General features: G+C 41.4%; 1 protein-coding gene across 3 annotated transcripts in view; it reads right to left on the bottom strand.

Annotated features, from left to right (window-relative positions):
- Positions 1-21,717, bottom strand: part of helz (helicase with zinc finger) — a 255,595-nt gene that overhangs the window by 109,526 nt on the left and 124,352 nt on the right. For all 3 annotated transcript variants that reach the window (XM_078225782.1, XM_078225780.1, XM_078225781.1), the window contains exons 18-21: positions 11,017-11,162; positions 9,063-9,210; positions 4,725-4,908; positions 1,046-1,274 (exon numbers count right to left, since the gene is read on the bottom strand). In XM_078225782.1, the coding sequence (XP_078081908.1) occupies positions 1,046-1,274; positions 4,725-4,908; positions 9,063-9,210; positions 11,017-11,162 (707 nt within the window). The remainder of the gene's footprint in view (positions 1-1,045; positions 1,275-4,724; positions 4,909-9,062; positions 9,211-11,016; positions 11,163-21,717) is intronic.

Raw genomic sequence — 21,717 nt, 5'->3', positions numbered from 1 at the left:
TATTCAATTGTTCTACAGGACTTCAATATCCCTAGAGAAAACTCCCAAAGGCTATAAGGTGTCACACAACTGTAGCCTTCTCGAGCAGAGTTCACCCTCCTACTTCACACATGGCATTGTTCACGAGGAACAGATTAGGTTCTTTGAACACTGGTCAAGAATTGTTTGGGTTGTCCCTCTAAATAACAGTCTGAGGATGATGCTCACCATGTCAAACCAAGGCTGAAAAAGCAACTTAATGCAAATCACAGGATGCACAGTAATAACATTGTTCATAAATTCTCACAAGCCTGTTGGATTTCCCACAATGCATTCAATGGTACTGACAGCTGCACCAGTCAAAAATTAAAAACTAAGTAATTTTAGATTAACATTTTGTAAAAGCGGGACAGCCATGTTGTGCAACAGTCCATTGGTATTGGAAGATCTGCAGAAAGAGCAATGTACTTTCAACAATTATATCGCAATTGTATCAATTATCTTTAGGAATCAGGGGGAGATGGTACTACACAGGACTTTACCTACAGAAATTGAAGTTAGGTAAATTGTACAAGTTCTATGTTCGATACAGGTTTGATGGGCAGAAAGGGCTTTGATAAACTGAATGATTTTTCCTTCAACTGATTGTTTAGCCTTGGTTATTAAAGGCAAGTTTCATCCTGTGAATTCGAACGCATTCAAAGAGAAGCTAAATAACTGAGGGAAAAAAGAATGAATGCTTACACTTAGTGTTAGATTAAGAGGGGTGGGAAGAGGCATATGTCAAATGGTCTGTTTCCATGCTGTAACTTTCCATGTAATTCTATTCTGCATTTATATTCTTTAATAATAAGTAACCAAAACAATTTCTTTCCAAACACAAACGAGGTAGAGAGTTATACTGAAACCCTCTCATTCAAAGCAAATTGGTCTATTGATAGACTAGCTTCAAAGAATAATCTCTGAAAAATATACTTATTTAGAAATCATAGGGAATCAGGTGAAAAAAGGGAGTATTCATTAGCATTCCAGTTAATAACTTGAAGAGTAATTTTTTCCACTTTACCTGCATCTTCCAACCGAGCATAGAGCTATGGGGTCTCCAACCACAGCAACCAGGGACTGTGCTCTTGTGATGGCAGTATTGAGTAGTTTATAATTAGACAGAAACCCATAGTCCAGGTCCTCGGTGGAGTCCTCTACTAATTGTTCCTTCCGCTTGATGGGGGTCTGCTTATGCTTGCATGTGTGTCTTGTTCTTACTGTACTGAGAAATAAGACTCTAAACTGCTTGCCTGAAAAATTAAATAGAAACAAAAAGTTCATGTAAAAAACTTTCTAAGTCCAGGTAATTTAAGTAACAACACCTGGAAAAAATGTTCAAAGCTATTGCTAAGACATTATGCATGGTTTATATTAGCTCTTCTAAACTCAGGTGAATCCATTTTGTTTCCCTTTCCTGACCAAGCCCAGAAACAAGAGCTATTAGGATTCATATAGTGCCTTTATTGTAGGAAAACATACTACTGAAACGCATTTTTTGAAGTGGAAATTGAGTCAAGTGTCACACTCTCACCAGAGTCAGAAGGTTCTGATTCAGGTCATTGAAGCCTGTTCCATAATTTAGACTGGACAACAATGCAGTGCTGAGGGATTGCTGAACTGTTAGTGCTGTCGCCTTTCGATTGAAGCATTAAACCCAGGTCCCGCCAGCCTCTTGGGTAGGCGCAAAAGATCTCATGTCAGACTTCGAAAAAGAGCAGTAGAATCCTCCTCAGTGCCCTGACTAATATTTATCCCTCAACATCACTAAAACAGATTCTCTGAGCATTATCTCACTGCTATGCATGGCACATAGCCATGTGCAAATTGGCAGCTGCGTTTCCCGACACTACAACAATGCTTCATTGGCCGAGAACACTTTTAGATGTCCCAAGATAATGAAGAGTGCTACTTAAATGCAAGCCTTTTATTCTTTTGCACGGTTGGCGCGCTATAGCTGTAAAGATTATAACTATGCAGAGACAACATCCAGAGCGGAGTAGAATGATTTTTAGTGTTGGGCCAAAAGAATAAGCACAAATTCCCTGCAGATTAGTGGCACCCTTGTGAACCCAAAGAAGCATTTATATGAAAAGGTAATTTATACAGTAAATAGAAGCAAGCCCACTGGAAGACTAGTGATGCTCAGGTCAACGGTCACTTTTTTTCCTTCATCCCTAACACAGTTGATGTAAATTTCATTGTTAAAAACATCAGGATTCTATTGTATTGAATTAACAAAGGGCCAAAGTACATTTAGGTTTTAAAGGATTTGTTTATTCTTACATGAAGCAACAGATTCAGGCTTTATAGGGGCATTTTGCAGCAAAGTGGATTGATGAAATTATCTGGACAGCAACAAACTAATGGAGAAATGTCAGTTGATGGGTTATTTCCAGAGCTGCACTTAGCACAAGCTCCCACACGCCACTCAAACCAGCTGCCAGGAGGGGATGTGGGCAAGCAGTGACTTTTCTCAAAACCACACAGGTACACCGTCTGCATCAAAAAGATTCAATCGTTAGGTAATATTCCCTTGTTCCATCCCGGCTCTTGTGATTCACCTTTTTTTTGTATTTATTTATGGGATGTGAGCATTGTTAGCTAGGCCAGCATTTATTGTCCATCCTCAATTGCCCTGGAGAAAGTTGTAAACTGCTTTCTTGAACTGCTTTAGTCCATAATGCTAAAGTGCAAAGGGACTTGGGAGTCCTAGTCCAGGATTCTCTAAAAGTAAACTTGCAGGTTGAGTCCGTAATTAAGAAAGCAAATGTAATGTTGTCATTTATCTCAAGAGGCTTGGAATACAAAAGCAGGGATGGACTTCTGAGGCTTTATAAAGCACTGGTTAGGCCCCATTTGGAGTACTGTGAGCAATTTTGGGCCCCACACCTCAGGAAGGACATACTGGCACTGGAGCGGGTCCAGCGGAGATTCACACGGATGATCCCAGGAATGGTAGGCCTGACATACGATGAACGTCTGAGGATCGTGGGATTATATTCATTGGAGTTTAGGAGGTTGAGGGGAGATCTGATAGAAACTTACAAGATAATGAACGGCTTAGATAGGATGGACGTAGGGAAGTTGTTTCCATTAGCAGGGGAGACTAGGACGCGGGGGCACAGCCTTAGAATAAAAGGGAGTCACTTTAGAACAGAGATGAGGAGAAATTTCTTCAGCCAGAGAGTGGTAGGTCTGTGGAATTCATTGCCACAGAGGGCTGTGGAGGCCGAGACGTTGAGCGTCTTCAAGACAGAAATTGATAAATTCTTGATTTCTCGAGGAATTAAGGGCTATGGGGAGAGAGCGGGTAAATGGAGTTGAAATCAACCATGATTGAATGGTGGAGTGGACTCGATGGGCCGAATGGCCTTACTTCCGCTCCTATGTCTTATGGTCTTATGTGGTGGTAGCTACATCCACAGTGCTGTTAAGAAAGGAATTCCACGATTATGACTGAGTGACAGCGAAGGGTCATTGATATATTTCCAAGTCGGGGTGATGAGTGACTGAGGGGGAGCTTCCAGGTGGTGGTGTTTCCATGTGTCTGCTGCCCTGGCCCTTCTAGATGGTAGGTTTAAGGGTTTGGAATGGGCTGTCTCAGGGGCCTTGGTGAGTTCCTGCAGATCGTATACACTACTGCCACTGTTTGTTGGTGCTGGAGGGAATGATTGTTTGCAGAGGGAGTGCCAATCAAGTGGGGTGTTTTATCCTAGATGATGTCGCACTTCTTGAGTTTTGTTGGGGCTGTTTGCATCCAGGCAAGCGGAGAGTATTCTATCACACTCCTGACTTGAGAAAACTTATTTATTAGTGTCACAAGTAGGCTTACATTAACACTGCGGACCAATGTGCCACCCATAACTTGTGCCTTGTAGATGGTGGACAGGCATTGGGGAGTCAGAAGGTGAGTTACTCACCACAGGATTTCCAGTCTCTGAACTGTTCTTGTGGCTGCACCATTAATTTGGCTAGCCTAGTTTCTGGTCAATGGCAACCCCGGGATATTGACAACCCTTAACATGTGCCTAGTGGAATGAATCTCCAAATGAAACTACTCTATCATGTACTCTTCCTGAGGAAGCCATGAAGCATGCTGAATAATACCACAAAAATATGGACCTGAAAATCAAATTAAAAGTAGCCTTGAAATTACTAATATGGTTTGATCAAGTTCTTTTTTTACAAAACCTTTGTACTTTCTGGTCTATGAAAATGATTTGTCAAAGTAGGATAAAACAATACTCTCTTTATACTTTGTACATTAATACCCTAGGGCAATATGAAGAGTCTCTCGCTTTGGGAAACTCGTGCATACCAGAATTAAAAAGATTTCTCTTACTTCCTTAAACCTATTGTCCTTCTCAACAGCCCCAACCATCCCCAATATTCTTGTTCCAATGCACCATCCACCACCCCTCGGCTATGAAAGGTTGTGGGTGACTTGTACGCAGCCTCCATCACTCCAATTAGTCCCAGGATATATACCTGAAGCCTGCAGAAATCACCTCATCATTTCCCCTCCTCCATAGCAGCCGAGGTAGAAAATTTATTATATCGGCATCTACTGTCACACATTGGAGCACTGAAAATGTACATTTCTGACATCCAATTCCTCAACAAGACTATTTTTCACATGGTTTAGCACAAGATTAACAAAAAATAGGAGATTAATTTTTTATCAGCAAGTGGGAACCCACCTTGAACATTCAGAACTCGTTCTACATTTACTTCTGACAATCTCTTCTTACGAAGTTCCGATCGAATCCTAAACACTTGATCAGCATACGGTGTCACTACTCCAATGCTGCCTTCGTCCAATTTCCCCCAGGCAACTGGCCACTTCCTTCTCAGTTCTTCAACACGTTCCACTATTTCAAAGACCTTTTTGGAGAGATAAAGACCGAACATTACTTGGATTTACATATATTCGAAGTTTCATTAATCAGACCAATTGTGGTTGATAATCTGAGGTGCGAGCTCCAGGATATATTTACTTAGCTACAGCAGCCAATTGTGACCATTCTGTGTCAAGACATCAGCTTTTGGGGTTGAATATAAACATGAAGTTCAACCAAAGTAACCCAACTGTTACCAATTACATGCAGCATTAGCTGCAACCAAATATTAAAACACTGTGGTACAAAAAATAAAGAGGTGTCCTCAGATGATTACCAGCCAGTTTCCGCCAATCAAACATATCTAACCAAGCAGACACAATGGTATTTTAGTATCGTCAGACAGATAACCCTTTATTCCACTGACGTTTCCGTAGGATGGTTTCCTGATATATAAAGTTACAATACCCCATAAGATTGTGTTAATCTCAAGCACTCTCGACAGGTATCATTTTAACTTTGGCCAAAAGCCCATTTAAAATGGATTTCTGGATATGGAAATGCTATAAATTCAATTTAGCAAGTTGTGATATTAATTTTTCTGCTGCTTTCAACCCAGGACACATCAGTCTACATTAAAACAGAGCACGTGGGAAAATAAAAACTGAAAGGTTTGAAGTTAACTAGCAGCCTTGAAATCATTCCATTAAACAGCATCAGCCTACCTATAAAATATAAAATGACATGTATTAAGGGAAGAAAAATCTTTGGGAAATGGTGTGGGTAATGCAAAATAACTATTCCAAGATTTCACTTCGTGAATTATTTATTTAAAAAGCAAAGTTTAGTAAAGGCGCCCAATGTCTGAGATACAAACTTTCGAGAAGAATCACTGGATAATGAACAGTGTACCTGTCTGGTTTTGTGCAGGTCACTGCTCATTTAGAGAGCGGCACAGTGGCGCAGCGATTAGCACTGCTGTCTCACAGTGCCAGGGACCTGGTTTGACCACAGCCTTGAGTAACTGTGTGGAGTTTGCCTGTCCTCCGCATGTCTGTGTGGGTTTCCGCCAGGTGCTCCAGTGTCCTCCCACAGTCTGTTATTTTGCATTACCCACACCATTTCCCAAAGATTTTTTTCCCCCTTAATACATGTCATTTTGTATTTTCATTTTCTGAGGTATTATGCCGGTTAGTCAGTACAGATGGGCCGAATGGCCTCCTTCTGCACAATAGGGATGCTATGTCCCCTGCCAGAAGCTGGTTTGATTGGTGGCTGAGATCTTCTGCCAACTCCAGCTCCATAAGACTGTTATTTTTCTATTAATTTGTCATCATAGTTAAGACAATTTCACCAATTCTCTTTCCAGCAAGTGTCAACTTGGCTAGATTGATATGGCAACTTCAGTACATTATCTGAGCAGCACAGGGGAATAATGCATTTTCAAAGACAATGCCCGCAGTCAATGGTAACCCTGTGTGCCTAACTGAGCTGGTAGCAAAGATCCAGGAATATTATCCCACAAGCAGGCAGTTCTCCTTGTGCACTGGCCAGCACTCCTCTCTGCGTATCATTTACAGTCATGATGTGGAGATGCCGGCGTTGGACTGGGGTAAGCACAGTAAGAAGTCTCACAACACCAGGTTAAAGTCCCAACAGGTTTATTTGGTAGCAAATACCATAAGCTTTCGGAGCAATGCTCCTTCGTCAGATGGAGTGGTCTCTGTTCTCAAAGGAGAACAGAGACCACTCCATCTGACGAAGGAGCATTGCTCCGAAAGCTTATGGTATTTGCTACCAAATAAACCTGTTGGGACTTTAACCTGGTGTTGTGAGACTTCTTACTATCATTTACAGACCATGTCATTGCTGTTTGATGGTCATTGCTGACGCAGGATGGCCTTTGCTGAGATAACAGTCACTATAATTGTAGGAAGCACTCAGACTTTAACAAAATGAAGAGACACAAAATAAGTCCAAGCATCTTATATTATTGTTATAGTTCTCTGCAGGAGATGTCTCTAACCTCAATCAAAAGACAGCTAGTATTGTATTTTACTGAAATACATTTGCATCATTAAACATTAGAATATGTCAAACCTCACCCATGGTGCATTTTAAATATGTGATAACTATTTTTATTGCAGCAAATATTTCATCTTTTTCCCCTCAGCATAGCCTAAAGAGCAAAGCTCCTCTTAATTTGTTAAACTGCAAGATCAATATATTGAAGTGGAGAAGTTTGTAACATTTTCGCATGGAAGACAAAAGATGGAGAAGACTAGCAGCACAAATACCACTCAGTTGAACATGGTGCAAGTACCAGGTTTGAAACAATTGTATTAATACCCCACTCTGTCCTCAGGCTACTAATTCCAGCCTTGGACTAATGACGACAGCAATACAGTCAGAATATATCACAACATCTTTTCTCTCAACTTGATGAAACAGTGAAACAAATATTGTGACGAGCCTAAGCAGTCGCTCCCAGCTTCAGCTGTTCCATACTGGGTTGCTGAACAAGTGATTCTATTCACACAATGCATAAAAGAGGACATTTCACTAAGCTATTCACTTAATAGGTTCTTCCGTTCATAATATAAACTCAGCTTTACAGACAGATATAACAATCAGTCAGGCAAAATACTAACTCTTAATAAATTTTTGTTATTGGCATTTGTTTTTGTTGCAACATTTCTAATTTACTGGTGTTTCGATAAAATAACAACCCTTCTGAACATAAGAAATAGCAGCCTATTCAACCACACTAACCTGCTCCACCATTCAATAAAATCATAGCTGATCTGGCCTTAATTCCACTTCCTGCCTGTCCCCCAAAACCCTCGACATTCACATCAATCTGCCCAAAGACTTAAAAACAGTCAATTAACCAGCCTCCACTGGCTGCTGGGGGAGAGAATTCCAAACGCTCAAACTCTTTGAGAAAGGAAATTCCTCTTCATCCCTGTCTTAAATGGGACACCTCTTACTGTCAAACTGTGTCCCCCAAGTTGTTGATGTCTCCATGAAGGGAAACAATCTTTCGTCGCATCTATAACGCAAGGGTCATGGGGCTCCCTCAACTGTGTAGAGGTAATTCCAATTGTTTGTGTATGCCTGAACCACACACAATAGGGTGGTCCTTCACTCAGCTGATCTCAACCAACAACAGAAGTGTTAACGCCTGTGCTCAGTGAACTTGTGCCTACCCAGAGTAGAAACGTCAATTACTAAGGGACATAGATTTAACGTAAAGGGGGAAAATTTAAAGGAGATGTGAGAGGTAAGTTGTTTTTTTTTTACAGAGGGTGGTAGGCGCTTGGAATGCGTTGCCAGAGGAGGTGGTAGAAGCAGATACAATTGCAGCATAAGAGGCATCTTGATAGATACATGGATAGGCAGGGAAGAGAGAGATATGGACCAAGGTCTTTAATTTAGAAAGGCATTATGTGCCAGTGCGGGCTTGGTGGGCCAAAGGGCCTGTTTCTGTGCTGTTCTTTATACCCGGGGTGAATAAGGTCAGACTGAACTAAAATTCCCCGTGTCGTTTCAGTTTTCTGTCATGCATTGGAGAAAATGAGTGGGTGTGAACATGGAAGGACAGCTTTAACAGTAGCACTTTTATGCAAGCAAACACAGCAGCCAGTTGGTACACAGTCAAGTCCCATGAATAAGGGCCAGATAATCTGCATACATGCACATATGATGAGTGGTTGCTGGAATAAGACAGCAGAGGACTCCCTGAACATGGAGAAGTGTACTGGCATGAGTTCAGACCATCACAGGATAAGGGCTTAAAACCTGAGATTAGAAAATGCTTGGACCTTGGTTTAAATTGAAACAAAAGGATCAGAGTAGGATAGTCCTGTTTGTGCAAGAAACCAATGAAGTTCATTTACAAACCAAAGGTAACTCTCAGGGTTTTGCAGCATGGACCACAACTTCATTATTTATATATACATAAATTACATTATTTATTCCACGCAAGTCTCTTACAACCAAATCAGATTTGGGATTAATTCAATAGTCAACTTCATTAATTCAAAGCACAAGCTCCAACAGACATGCACATGGTGGTTACAAATAACACCAATAATTGCAACAAAACCTTTACTTAAAATTAACAGGGTCCATTAATAAATTAACAGACAATGGACAGACAACCAGTAGAGATATAAAAGTTCATTTTTGTGACCTCACCTCTGAATTGTTGTAGAAAGCTGTGCTGTTTTTCTCTTGCACATCTTCTCCTCGAGCTGTGAAGAATGTCAGGGGATAGAAATCTTTGTGTGCTGGTTGTTTTCCACTAGCCATCAACTTACCCTCATAGAATAATTCAGAAGTGTAACTAAAATAAAATTGAAAGTGTGATGAATGTCACTATGCAGAATCCCTGGAAAACAAGTGGTCTTCTTGATATAGTGTCGATATAGAATGAAAATTTCAAAACATCATTTAAATCACAAAACCAACAGAAGATACATTACTCCAGCAGATCCTCATTTTAATTTGAATCAAATTTAGCTTTCCTTCTCATGTCTTACAGATTCTCTTCAAAATTAGAGAAAATATAGTTTTGAACTTCTGATTATTTATATCACAGAATCCCTCCAGTGCAGTAGGCCATTCAACTCATCAAGTCTGTACCTACAACAATCCTACCCAGGCCCTATCCCTGTAACCCCATGTATTTACCCTGCTCATCCCCCTGACACTAAGGGGCAATTTAGCATGGCCAATCAACAGAACCCACACATCTTTGGAGTACGGGACGAAACCGGAGCACCCGGAGGAAACCCAGGGAGAACGTGCAAACTCCACATAGTCACCCGAGACCGGAACTGAACCCGGGTTCCTGGCGCTATGAGGCAGTCGTGCCATCACTGTGCCACCCCACATCCTCCCACAGGGAAAATAAATTAATTCATTGCACATCTAATGCGGTGTTATAACTGTGACCCTAAATCAATAAGCATCCTTTCCAACTCAAAACCCAGACCCAAATCTATTTCTCAACTCATTAACATAAAAGTATGAAGCACATTTTAGACTTGTGTTACTCATGTGAAGTAGCACATCTAAATAATGGAAACTGGTAAATGCAAAACCTAAAAACTGGAAAAATGTTTAAATTGTTCACTCCCCTGTGAAAAGATATTTCAATGCAACTCACATTCTTAGAACTTAGTAGAAATGCAATTCACATCATTCCCGCCAGCGTTGCTCAACTTTTACATTTTTGCACAGCAGAGGGCTTTGCAGACAGAGTCAGACTCCCAACTCACAGCACAAAATACTCCCAAAGATTAATTAAAGTGAACAGTTTGCAATTATATGGTGTCTTTAATGTGGTAAATGTCACAAGATAATTGATAGTGATGGAGTGGATGCAGAGCAGCAGTAGAATTAAATGTGGTGACTGCAAGTATGGTTGAAGAGATAGGTTTTGATGAGGTTTAGGGAGATTATCATGATGATAAATTCATAAGCAGATGCAGCAGTGTCAACAAACTAACCCAATGCTCAGATTTCATGCACAATAGCCGTAAGGATTCAAAGCACATATTTTAAAACTACAGGTATGGCAGATTAATTTCATGAATTTGTTTAAAATGTGATATCAGAATTAAGATATATTGTTAATTATTTCTGCAAAAGCTCCATTAGTACTAGAACTGCATCGTTAGATTGGGCTTGTGATAGAAGGTGTATTGCAAAGTGCATATTTTAATAATAACCACATACAGATAGTAAGCCACGCAGTGAAATAAATTTAGTCCTCCAGTACTGGACTGGGCTCCTTAGGCAAAAGCTGTTAATTGAACATGCCTCACTTCTACTCGCAGCCATTTTAGAACAACTATTATTCCCCTCTCACTGGCAAAATACCTGTCCAGATTGAGGAGTATTTGTCACAGTCAGTAATCTAACAGTACCAAGCACTGCGGGGAAGGCATGATATCAATGGAGATGCAAAAAAAAGATAGTTTGTGCAAATTAATTCAGTTCCCTCAGCTTGGCATGGCAGCCCTAAATAACTATTAATCCATATTTTTAAATTAGGGCACAGATAGAGGAACCCCTTCTAACATCACCAGGAACTAGCTCAATTGAGTCACATAGCAAGTAAAAGGTGGAAAATTCAAACACCTACTTGATAATAGCCTCATGGGAACGATAGTTCTCACACAGTAGGATTCTGCATGGAAACTCTGCAGGGTAATGTTCATACAGACGATCTAGCAAAGACACATGAAGATTCCTTTCCCGGGCAAATTCACTGTATACAAAGGGACTAAGCTGAAAACAATAAAGCAGAACATTAGCCAAGTACAATTAAAAAGTTAAGAAAAAATACAGTTTTAAGGAGAGAACAAGTTTATTTTTGGCTATCTGCTTTTTTATCCTTACCTCCCGATCTTTAAATATACCTTTGCTACACATGTACTGTTTAAAATGGACAGTGGTTATTGTGCCTGGAGTTTTGAGCCAAATGACAAGATAGTACCAAGCAGGGTAACAGACCATAAAGCCCACGGCCGAGGATCAAATGGAAATAATTAATTTTTCCAACACTTGGGCACTGCAATGACTAATTAGGGAACAATTAACCCAATTTTCTTCAAGCATATAATTCTGCAAAGACAAGTGGAAGGTCAGAAGATTGGGCAAAATTTAAGGAACAGCAAAGGATGACTAAAAAGATTAATAAGGGAAAAATTAACGTACAAGAGAAAGCTAGCCAGAAATACAGTAAATAAATATTTTTAAAAGAAACAAGTTAACAAAGTGAGCATTGGTCCTGGAGAACAAAGGCTCTTATGTCAACTCCTATTTATTGACTACAGCTCAGCCTTCAACACCATTATTTCTACAAAACTCATCTCCAAACTCCGTGGTCTGAGGCTCAGCTCCTCTCTCTGCAACTGGATCCTGAACTTCCTAACTCACAGAGCACAATCAGCAACACCACCTCCTCCACGATCATCCTCAACATCGGAGCTCCACAAGGCTGCGTCCGCAGCCTCTTATACACATGACCGTGTGGCCAAATTCTCCTTCAACTTGATTTCCAAGTTTTGCTGATGACACTACCGTAGTGGATCTGATCTCAAACAACAACGAGACGAAGTACAGGAAAGAGATAGAGAATCTGGTGAACTGGTGAGACAACGATAATCTGTCTCTCAATGTCAGCAAAACAAAGGAGATAGTCATCGACTTCAGGAAGCATGGTGGAGGACGTGCCCCCTCTAAATCAATGGGGATGAAGTGGAAATGGTGGAGAGCTTCATGTTTCTCGGTGTCCAGATCACCAACAACCTGTCCTGGTCCCTCCACACCAATGCTATAGTCAAGAAAGCCCACCAACATACCTACTTTCTCAGGAGGCTAAGGAAATTTGGCAAGTGCACTACGATTCTCATCAACCTTTACAGATTCATCAAAGAAAACATTCTTCCTGGTTGTATCACACCTTGGTATGGTTCCTGCGCTGCCCAAGACTGCAGTACCAATCACTGCGAGGAAGGCATGATATCAATGGAGACACAAAACCACAAAGGGTCATAAACAAAGTTCAGTCCATCACACAAACCAGCCTCCCATCTATCGACTCCGTCTACACTTCCCACTGCCTCGGAAAAGCAGCCAGCATAATCAAGAAAGGCAGAAATTCAGGGAGTTAGGGTGGAAGCTTAGGGCTAGAACAAACAAAGTTGTCATCTCTGGTTTGTCACCCGTGCCACGTGATAGTGAGGAAAGGAATAGGGAGAGAGAGCAGTTGAACACGTGGTTACAGGGATGGTGCAGGAGGGAGGGTTTCAGATACCTGGACAATTGGGGCTCTTTCTGGGGTAGGTGGGACCTCTACAAGCAGGATGGTCTGCACCTGAACCAGAGGGGTACCAATATCTTGGGGGGGAAATTTGCTAATGCTCTTCAGGAGGGTTTAAACTAATTCAGCAGGGGGGTGGGTACCTGAATTGTAGCTCCGGTGTACAGGAGATTGAGAGTAGTGAGGTCATGGATGAGGTTTCAGGGTCGCAGGAGTGTACTGGCAGGCAGGAAGGTGGTTTGAAGTGTGTATACTTCAACGTCAGGAGCATCCAGAATAAGGTGGGTGAACTTGCAGCATGGGTTGGCGCCTGGGATTTCGATGTTGTGGCCATCTCGGAGACATGGATAGAGCAGGGACAGGAATGGTTGTTGCAGGTTCCAGGGTTTGGATGTTTCAGTAAGTGCAGGAAAGGTGGTAAAAGAGAGGGAGGTGTGGCATTGTTAGTCAAGGACAGTATTACGGTGGCAGAAAGGACATTTGATGAGGACTTGTCTACTGAGGTGGTTTGGGTTGAGGTTAGAAACAGGAAAGAAAAGGTCACCCTGTTGGGAGTTTTTTATAGACCTCCGAAAAGTTCCAGAGATGTAGAGGAAAAGATTGCAAAGATGATTCTGGATAGGAGCGAAAGTAACAGGGTAGTTGTTCTGGGGGACTTTTAATTTTACAAATATTGACTGGAAAAGCTATAGTTAGAGTACTTTAGAGGGGGTCAGTTTTTGTCCAATGTGTGCAGGAAGGCTTCCTGACACAGTATGTAGGTAGGCAAACAAGAGGCGAGGCCACATTGGATTTGGTACTGGGTAATGAACCAGGCCAGGTGTTAGATTTGGAGGTAGGAGAGCACTTTGGTGACAGTGACCACAATTCGATTATGTTTACCTTAGTAATGGAAAGGAATATTTACCTTAGTAAGGGATGTTTACCTTAGTAATGGAAAGGACAAGAGTTATAGCTGGGGGAAAGGAAATTATGATGCGATTAGGTGAGATTTAGCTGGCATAGGTTGGGGAAGGAAACTGCGGGCACAATTGTAATGTGGAGCTTGTTCAAGGAACAGCTACTACGCGTCCTTGATAAATATGTACCTGTCAGGCAGGGAGGAAGCAGTCGTGTGAGGGAACCGTGGTTTACGAAGGAGGTTGAATCTCTTATGAAGAGCAAGAAGGAGACTTATGTTAAGATGAGACGTGAAGGCTCAGTTAGGGAGCTTGAGAGTTACAAGTTAGCCAGGAAGGACCTAAAGAAAGAGTTAAGAGCCAGGAGGGGACATGAGAAGTCTTTGGCAGGTAGGATCAAGGAAAACCCTAAAGCTTTCTATAGGTATGTCAGGAGTATAAGAATGACTAGGGTAAGATTAGGGCCAGTCAAGGACAGTAGTGGGAAGTTGTGCGTGGAGTCTGAAGAGATAGGAGAGGCACTAAATGAATATTTTTTGTCGGTATTCACACAGGAGAGGGACAGTGTTGTCGAGGGGAGTACTGAGATGCAGGTTGCTGGACTGGACGGGATTGAGGTTCATAAGGAGGAGGTGTTATCTATTTTTACCCTTTCCAGAATTGCTAAGTCCCCTGGGTCGGATGGGATTTATCCTAGGATTCTCTGGGAGGCTAGGGAGGAGATTGCAGAGCCTTTGACTTTGATCTTTGTGTCATCACTGTCTACAGGAACAGTGCCAGAAGACTGGAGGATAGCAAATGTTGTCCCCTTGTTCAAGGAGAGTAGGGACAACCCTGGTCATTATAGACCAGTGAGCCTTACTTCTGTTGTGGGCAAAGTTTTGGAAAGGATTATAAGAGATAGGATTTATAATCACCTAGAAAGCAATAATTTGATTAGGGATAGTCAGCACGGTTTTGTGAAGGGTAGGTCGTACCTCACAAACCTTATTGAGTTCTTTGAGAAGGTGACCAAAGAGGTGGGTGAGGGTAAAGCGGTTGATGTGGTGTATATGGATTTCAGCAAAGCGTTTGATAAGGTTCCCCATGGTAAGCTTTTACAGAAAATACGGACACATGGGATTGAGGGTGATTTAGTGGTTTGGATCAGGAATTGGCTAGCTGTAAGAAAACAGAGGGTGGTGGTTGATGGGAAATATTCATCCTGGAGTTCAGTTACTAGTGGTGTACCGCAAGGATCTGTTTTGGGGCCACTGCTGTTTGTCATTTTTATTAATGACCTGGATGAGGGCGTAGAAGGATGGATTAGTAAATTTGCGGATGACACTAAAGTCGGTGGAGTTGTAGACAGTGCGGAGGGAAGTGGCAGGTTACAGAGGGACATAGATAAGCTGCAGAGCTGGGCTGAGAGGTGGCAAATGGAGCTTAATGCGGAAAAGTGTGAGGTGGTTCACTTTGGAAGGAGTAACAGGAATACAGAGTACTGGGCTAATGGTAAGATACTTGGTAGTGTGGATGAACAGAGGGATCTGGGTGTCCATGTGCATAGATGAAGTTGGCACTCAGGTTGATAGGGTTGTTAAGGCGTACGGTGTGTTAGCTTATATTGGTAGAAGGATTGAGTTTCGGAGCCATGAGGTCATGCTGCAACTGTACAAAACTCTGGAGCGGCCACACTTGGGAGTATTGCGTACAGTTCTGGTCGCCGCATTCTAGGAAAGATGTGGACGTGTTGGAAAGGGTGCAGAGGAGATTTACCAGGATGTTGCCTGGTATGGTGGGAAGATCGTAATGAGGAAAGGCTGAGGGACTTGAGATCGTTTTCGTTAGAGAGAAGATGATTAAGAGGTGACTTAATAGAGGCATACAAGACGATGAGAGGATTAGATAGGGTGGATAGTGAGAGCCTTTTTCCTCGGATGGTGATGGCTAACACGAGGGGACATAGCTTCAAATTGAGGGGTGAGAGATATAGGACAGATGTTAGAGGTAGGTTCTTTACTCAGAGTAGTAAGGGCATGGAATGCCCTGTCTGCAGCAGTAGTGGACTCGTCAACATCAAGAGCATTCAAATGGTTATTGGATAAACATATGGATGATATTGGAATAGTGTAGATTAGAGGGGCTTTAGATTGATTTCACTGGTCGGCGCAACATCGAGGGTCGAAGGGCCTGTACTGCGCTGTAATGTTCTATGTTCTATGCACCCCAGACATACTCTCCTCCACCTTCTTCCGTTGGGAAAAAGATACAAAAGTCTGAGGTCACGTACCAACCAATTCAAGAACAGCTTCTTCCCTGCTGCCATCAGGCCTTTGAATGGACCTACCTCATATTAAGATAATCTTTCTCTACACCCTAGCTATGACCGTAACACTACATTCTGCACCCTCTCTTTTCCTTCTCCATGTACAGTGTGCTTTGTCTGTATAGTGGCCAAGAAACAATACTTTTCACTGTCTGCTAATTCATGCGACAATAATAAATCAAATCAAAAAATTGATAATGGAAAACAAAGAGATGGCAGATTAGTTGATTAGGTATTTTGCATCAGTCTTCACTATAGAGGATACACATAACATCTGAGAAACTGTTATAAATCAGGAAATGGAAGGGATAGAGGAACTCAGGAAAATTACAATCACCAAAGTATGTGATACTGAGTGAATTTTTGGAGCCGTAGGCTGACAAATGCCCACTTCCTGATGGACTTCATCCTAGGGTTTTAAAACAGGTGGCTAGTCAGATAGTTTATACATTGGTTTTAATTTTCCAAAACTCCCTAGATTTGGGGAAGGTACAATTAGATTGGAAAAAAAGTGAGTGTAACCCCATTACTCAAAAAGGGAGGGACAGAAAGCAGAAAACTCTATCAGCTAGTTAACTGTCATCAGCAAAAGTTGATTTGATTTATTATCATCACATGTATTAGTATGCAGTGAAAAGTATTGTTTCTTGTGCGCTATACAGACAAAGTATACCGTTCATAGAGATGGAAAGGAGAGAGTGCAGAAGGTATAGAATCATAGAAACCTTACAGCGCAGAAGGAGGCCATTCGGCCCATCGAGTCTGTACCGACCACAATCCCACCCAGGCCCTACCCCCATATCCCTACATATTTACCCGCTAATCCCCCTAACCTATGCTTCTCAGGACACTAAGGGGCAATTTTAGCATGGCCAATCAACCTAACCCGCACATCTTTGGACTGTGGGAGGAAACCGGAGCACCCGGAGGAAACCCACGCTGACACAAGGAGAATGTGCAAACTCCACACAGACAGTGACCCAAGCCGGGAATCGAACCCAGGTCCCTGGAGCTGTGAAGCAGCAGTGCTAACCACTGTGCTACCATGCCGCCCCAATTCGTCATAGCTAGGGTGTAGAGAAAGATCAACTTTGTGCGAGGTAGGTCCATTCAGGAGTCTGATGGCAGCAGGGAAGAAACTGTTCTTGAGTCAATTGGTATGTGACCTCAGACTTTTGTATCTTTTTCCCGACGGAAGGTGGTGGAAGAGAGCATGTCTGAGATGCATGGGATCCTTGGTTATGCTGGCTGCTTTTCTGAGGCAGTAGGAAGTGCAGACAGAGTCAATGGATGGGAGGGTAGTTTGTGTGATGGACTGGCTCCATTCACGACCCTTTGTAGGAAGCTATTATAGAAGGACACTTGGATAAGTTCAAGGCAATCAGGCAGAGTCAACATGGTTTCATGGAAGGGAAATCATGTTGAACCAACTTTTTGCAGTTCTTTAAAGAAGTAATATGTACTGTGGATAAAGGGGAACTAGTGGACATACTATACTTTGATTTTCAGGAGGCATTTGATAAAGTGTCACATCAAAGCTTTTTGCAGAAAATAAAAGCTCATGGTTTAGAGGGTAACATATTGGCATGAATAGAAGATTGGCTGGCTAACAGAAACTAGAAAGTATGCATAAATGGGTCTTTTTCAAGTTGACAAAATGTAACAAGTGGTGTGCCACAGGGACTGGTGCTCGGACTTCAACGCTTTACAACTTGGATGAAGGGAAGAATAGAATGGTTGCCAAATTTGCTAATGACACCAAGGTAGTTAGGAAAGCAAATTGTGAAGAGGATATAAGGAGGCTACAAAAGGATATCAATGGGTTAAGTGAGTGGGTAAATATCTGGCAAATGGAGCATAATGTGGGAAAATGTGAAATTGTCCACTTTGGCAGAAAGAATAAAAGGGAAGCATATTATCTAAATGGTGAGAGATTGCAGAGCTCTGAGATGCAGAGGGATCTGGGTGCCTTAGTGCATGAATTGCAAAAGGCTGATATGGAGGTACAACAAGTAATTAGGAAAGCTAATAGATTATCATTGATTGAGAGAGGAATTGAATACACAAGTAGGAAAGCTATATAGTTATACAAAGCACTTGAGAGACCATATCAGGAGTACTATATACAGTATTGGTTACCTTATTTAGGGAAGGATGTAAATGCATTGGAAACAGTTCAGAGAAGGTTTACGAGACCAATAATGGAATGGACAGGGTGTCTTACGAGGAAAGGTTGGACAGGCTAGGTTTGTATCTGCTAGAGTTAGAGGTGACTTGATTAAAACGTACAAGATCTTGAGGATTCTTCGCAGGATAGATGTGGAGAGGATGTTTCTTCTTGTGGAAGAATCTAGAACTCGTTGTCACTGTTTAAAACTATGGGGTTGCCCACTGAAATTCTGAGGGTTCTCTCTCTCTGGAACTTTCTTCCTGAAAAGGTGGTGGAAGCAGAGTCCTTGAATGTTTTTAAGGCCAAGATGAATATCTCTTGGTAAACAAGGGAGGGATTGGTTATCAGAGGTGGATGGGATGCAGATTTGGAGTTACTTTCAGATCACCAATGAGCTTTCTAAATGGCGGAGCAGGCTCGAAGGGTCAAATAGCCTTCTTCTGCTCCTTGTTCATAAGGTAGATGAGACTTAATTTGCAAACAATGCTGTCATAACATTTAGAACATTTGTATTTTCTCCCCGATCTTTTTGTTTCTGATTCTCCAAATGCTGTTTTATTAGAATCCATAAAATCCCTAGGGCGCAGAAGGAGGCCATTCAGCCTGTCGAAGCTGCACCAACCCCCCCAAGCCCACTTCTCTGCCCTATTCCCTTAAACCAACACATTGATCATGGCCAATCCACCTAATCTGAACATCTCTGGAGTGTGGGGAGAAACCAGAGCACCTGGAAGAAACCTACGCAGACATGGAGAGAACGTGCAACTCCACACAGACAGTACCCCGAGGATAGAACCGAACCCAGGTGCCTGGAGCTATGAGGCAGCAGTGCTAACTACTGTGCACATTCAGCCCTGATGTCAAGATTGATTTCAAAATTCATTTTACTACCTTTAAGGCAAGTTACTTTTAATGAAAAAACTGCAAAGAAAAGAACACATTCTGCTGAATGGATTTCAATCAATTTAACAAAGAACAAAATATGCAGTCACTTTGATGCTATTCTTCCATTGGCACGGATCAAAAATACTTTTCATTGATAACTCCAGACTATTCCACACTTTATAAAACACTCATTTTTCTATCTATATTAACTTCAAAAGTGTTTAACTGTGAAAGTGACATTAAAAAAATATGGTGAATGGAGACTGCTACCTTGAATTATCATGGATGAAGCAATTCACAGAACACTAAATGCCATGCAATCTGGTAAGTGATACTAATTATAGGGAGGGAACATCAGAAACATTATAATTTGGACTACCACCTTTGGCTGCAAATGTTTATTTTCAAAAAGGAACTGTCTCAGTCATGATGGTATGTGAGCTAAGTAACTTCTGCGCAAGCCTGGCAAGATATGGCAAATCCTGAGCCAGTGAAAAATTCTCACTCAATTGCTGTTGCAGTCTTCAATCATGTAATCTAGATACCATTTGGGGCGAGTACGTGATCACAAACATCTCCAAAGCGAGTGCCATTTCTTGTCTTTAGTAATTAATAATTCACTCTATCTCAAGGAAACCGGGTTAAATTAGCTCCTTTTAAAACATAACTGTTAGGTCAGGGTATTCGCGAAAAGGGATCCTTTTTAGATTAAATCTTATGCAACCAACACAGGGGGTTGAATAAATACAGGGAACCAGTTCATTCCTCCTCACCCAGGATTGTAACAATTTTGGGATATCCCAGCCAGACATTGGCAACATCAGGGGTTGCACCCAGATCAACAACTTTGGGGAACCTTACCTGGGGTTGGTGGCAACATGTTAAATCAGCAAAAATGCTTTGGAATATTCAAGCTGTAAATGACACCAGGTGATTGTCCTACCATGAATTATTCTTGGGAAACACAAAGCACATTTGGAGAAAACGGGAGCATAAATGATTTGGGGGATCAGAACTAAGAACATTATTTTAAGTTCAAATTTCTCAAGTTCAAAACTATACAAAATTTCACAAAGGGACAGAAACTATAGGTGAAAATCTCAAACATTTTCAAAAGGTAATAATGAAGTTTTGATGTTTATTCAAAACTCTTTCCACTTTACTTATTGGTTAACATGGCAAATAACTTCAAATAAAATTTTCAGCAGTTAAGTTTCTTTAAAAAATTCCTTAAATTAAGTTTTCAATTTACAAATAAGAAAATAAGCATTATTGAAAAAAAGACACATTCATGTAGTTTCTTGTACTGATCAGGACAAAACAAACAGAAGGACATAGAGCCTTTTTTTAATCTAAAAAAATTAGGCAACAGTCATTTCCTGGGTTCATTCCCCAGGGCAATGCCTTGAGCAGTCAACCTGCCTGGTTTAAACATAGAAAAAAGGAACAGGAGTAGGTCATTCAAGCCTGCTCTGCCATTCACTATGAACATGGCCGATCCTCTACCCAACGTCACACTCGAGTGATTTCCCCAAACCCTTTGAGACCTCCAGAGTCTAGAAATCCATCTTTACTTCTTAAATATATTCAGCCTCCACAGCCTTCCATGGTAAAGAATTTTACAGGTGCGCCACCCACAGTGAAAAAATTTCTCCTCATCTCAGTCCTAAATGGCCTACCCTGTACCTGGAGACCATGACCCCTTGTTCCCAACCTTCCAGCCAGAAGAAACAACATCCCTGCATCCAGTCTGTCCCAGTCCTATCAGAACTTTATATCTTTCAATTAGATTCCCACTCATTCTTACAAATGCAAAATTTGAACTGTGCTTAGCATTAACTGTCAGTCATCAGTTAATTGGTTGATCTCCATAGCAATGCATCAGCCAATTAGCACTCTTCTCATGGAATATAACTGTTGCTCCCTTTACATTTGATTTTTTGCAAATTGTTCTGAGTGCAAGAACAGCAATATTCAAGTTTTGTACTACAAAATGTCTACTAATAATAAAATGAGACAGCAAACATTATGTCATGTCTTGATCAGCTCAATATATTAAGACAATAGCATTAACATAATCCACAGGCAATTTTTATTAAAAATTCACAGCCTTTTTGCTTTTGCTGAATTTGTAATCTGCAGCACATCAATGGGGCATTTGAAAGGGTAGTCTGGTGAATAGGAAGCAGTTTTGTAGACACAATATAACCTAAAGGAGGTCTTTCAACTGCTAAATAAATAGGGGAAAAGGAGAAATAAAGAGATCACAATATAAGATGAAGGCCCTTCAGTTCATTTGATCTCATTCTTTCAAAATGCCAACTCTTTTCCTTCCAACCAAGCACAGGTTGGATGCCTGATAACAGAACAGAAGAATAGACAGATACCAGGTCACTCAATTACAGAACAACTTTGGTAACGGCACTGAGTAGGGTGCTCCCCCAGCTCCCTTCATAAACTGGAGCAACAGTTATAGACACGTTTGGGTGGAGGAGGACAACAACTAATGAGGAGAACGGCAGATGCCTACTCCTTCCTTCCTACACCCTCTCCACTCAGAAAAGCAAAAACGCTTGACAGCCCCTGTCACACATCAGGCTTACAAGCCAGAAATCCCTGTTAACTTAACAGATGGTCAGGAAGTAAAGTTGGCAAAAGTTCCATTTATCAATTTCACAAAGGCAACATTCTTGGACATGCATTATCAATGCAGAAACTGGCTCATTAACGCCATACACTTTCGAGCATGTCCCGAA

The sequence above is a fragment of the Mustelus asterias genome, chromosome 12, assembly GCF_964213995.1.
Source record: "Mustelus asterias chromosome 12, sMusAst1.hap1.1, whole genome shotgun sequence".
NCBI lineage: Eukaryota > Metazoa > Chordata > Chondrichthyes > Carcharhiniformes > Triakidae > Mustelus > Mustelus asterias.
This window is presented reverse-complemented; position numbering and strand designations above follow the sequence as displayed.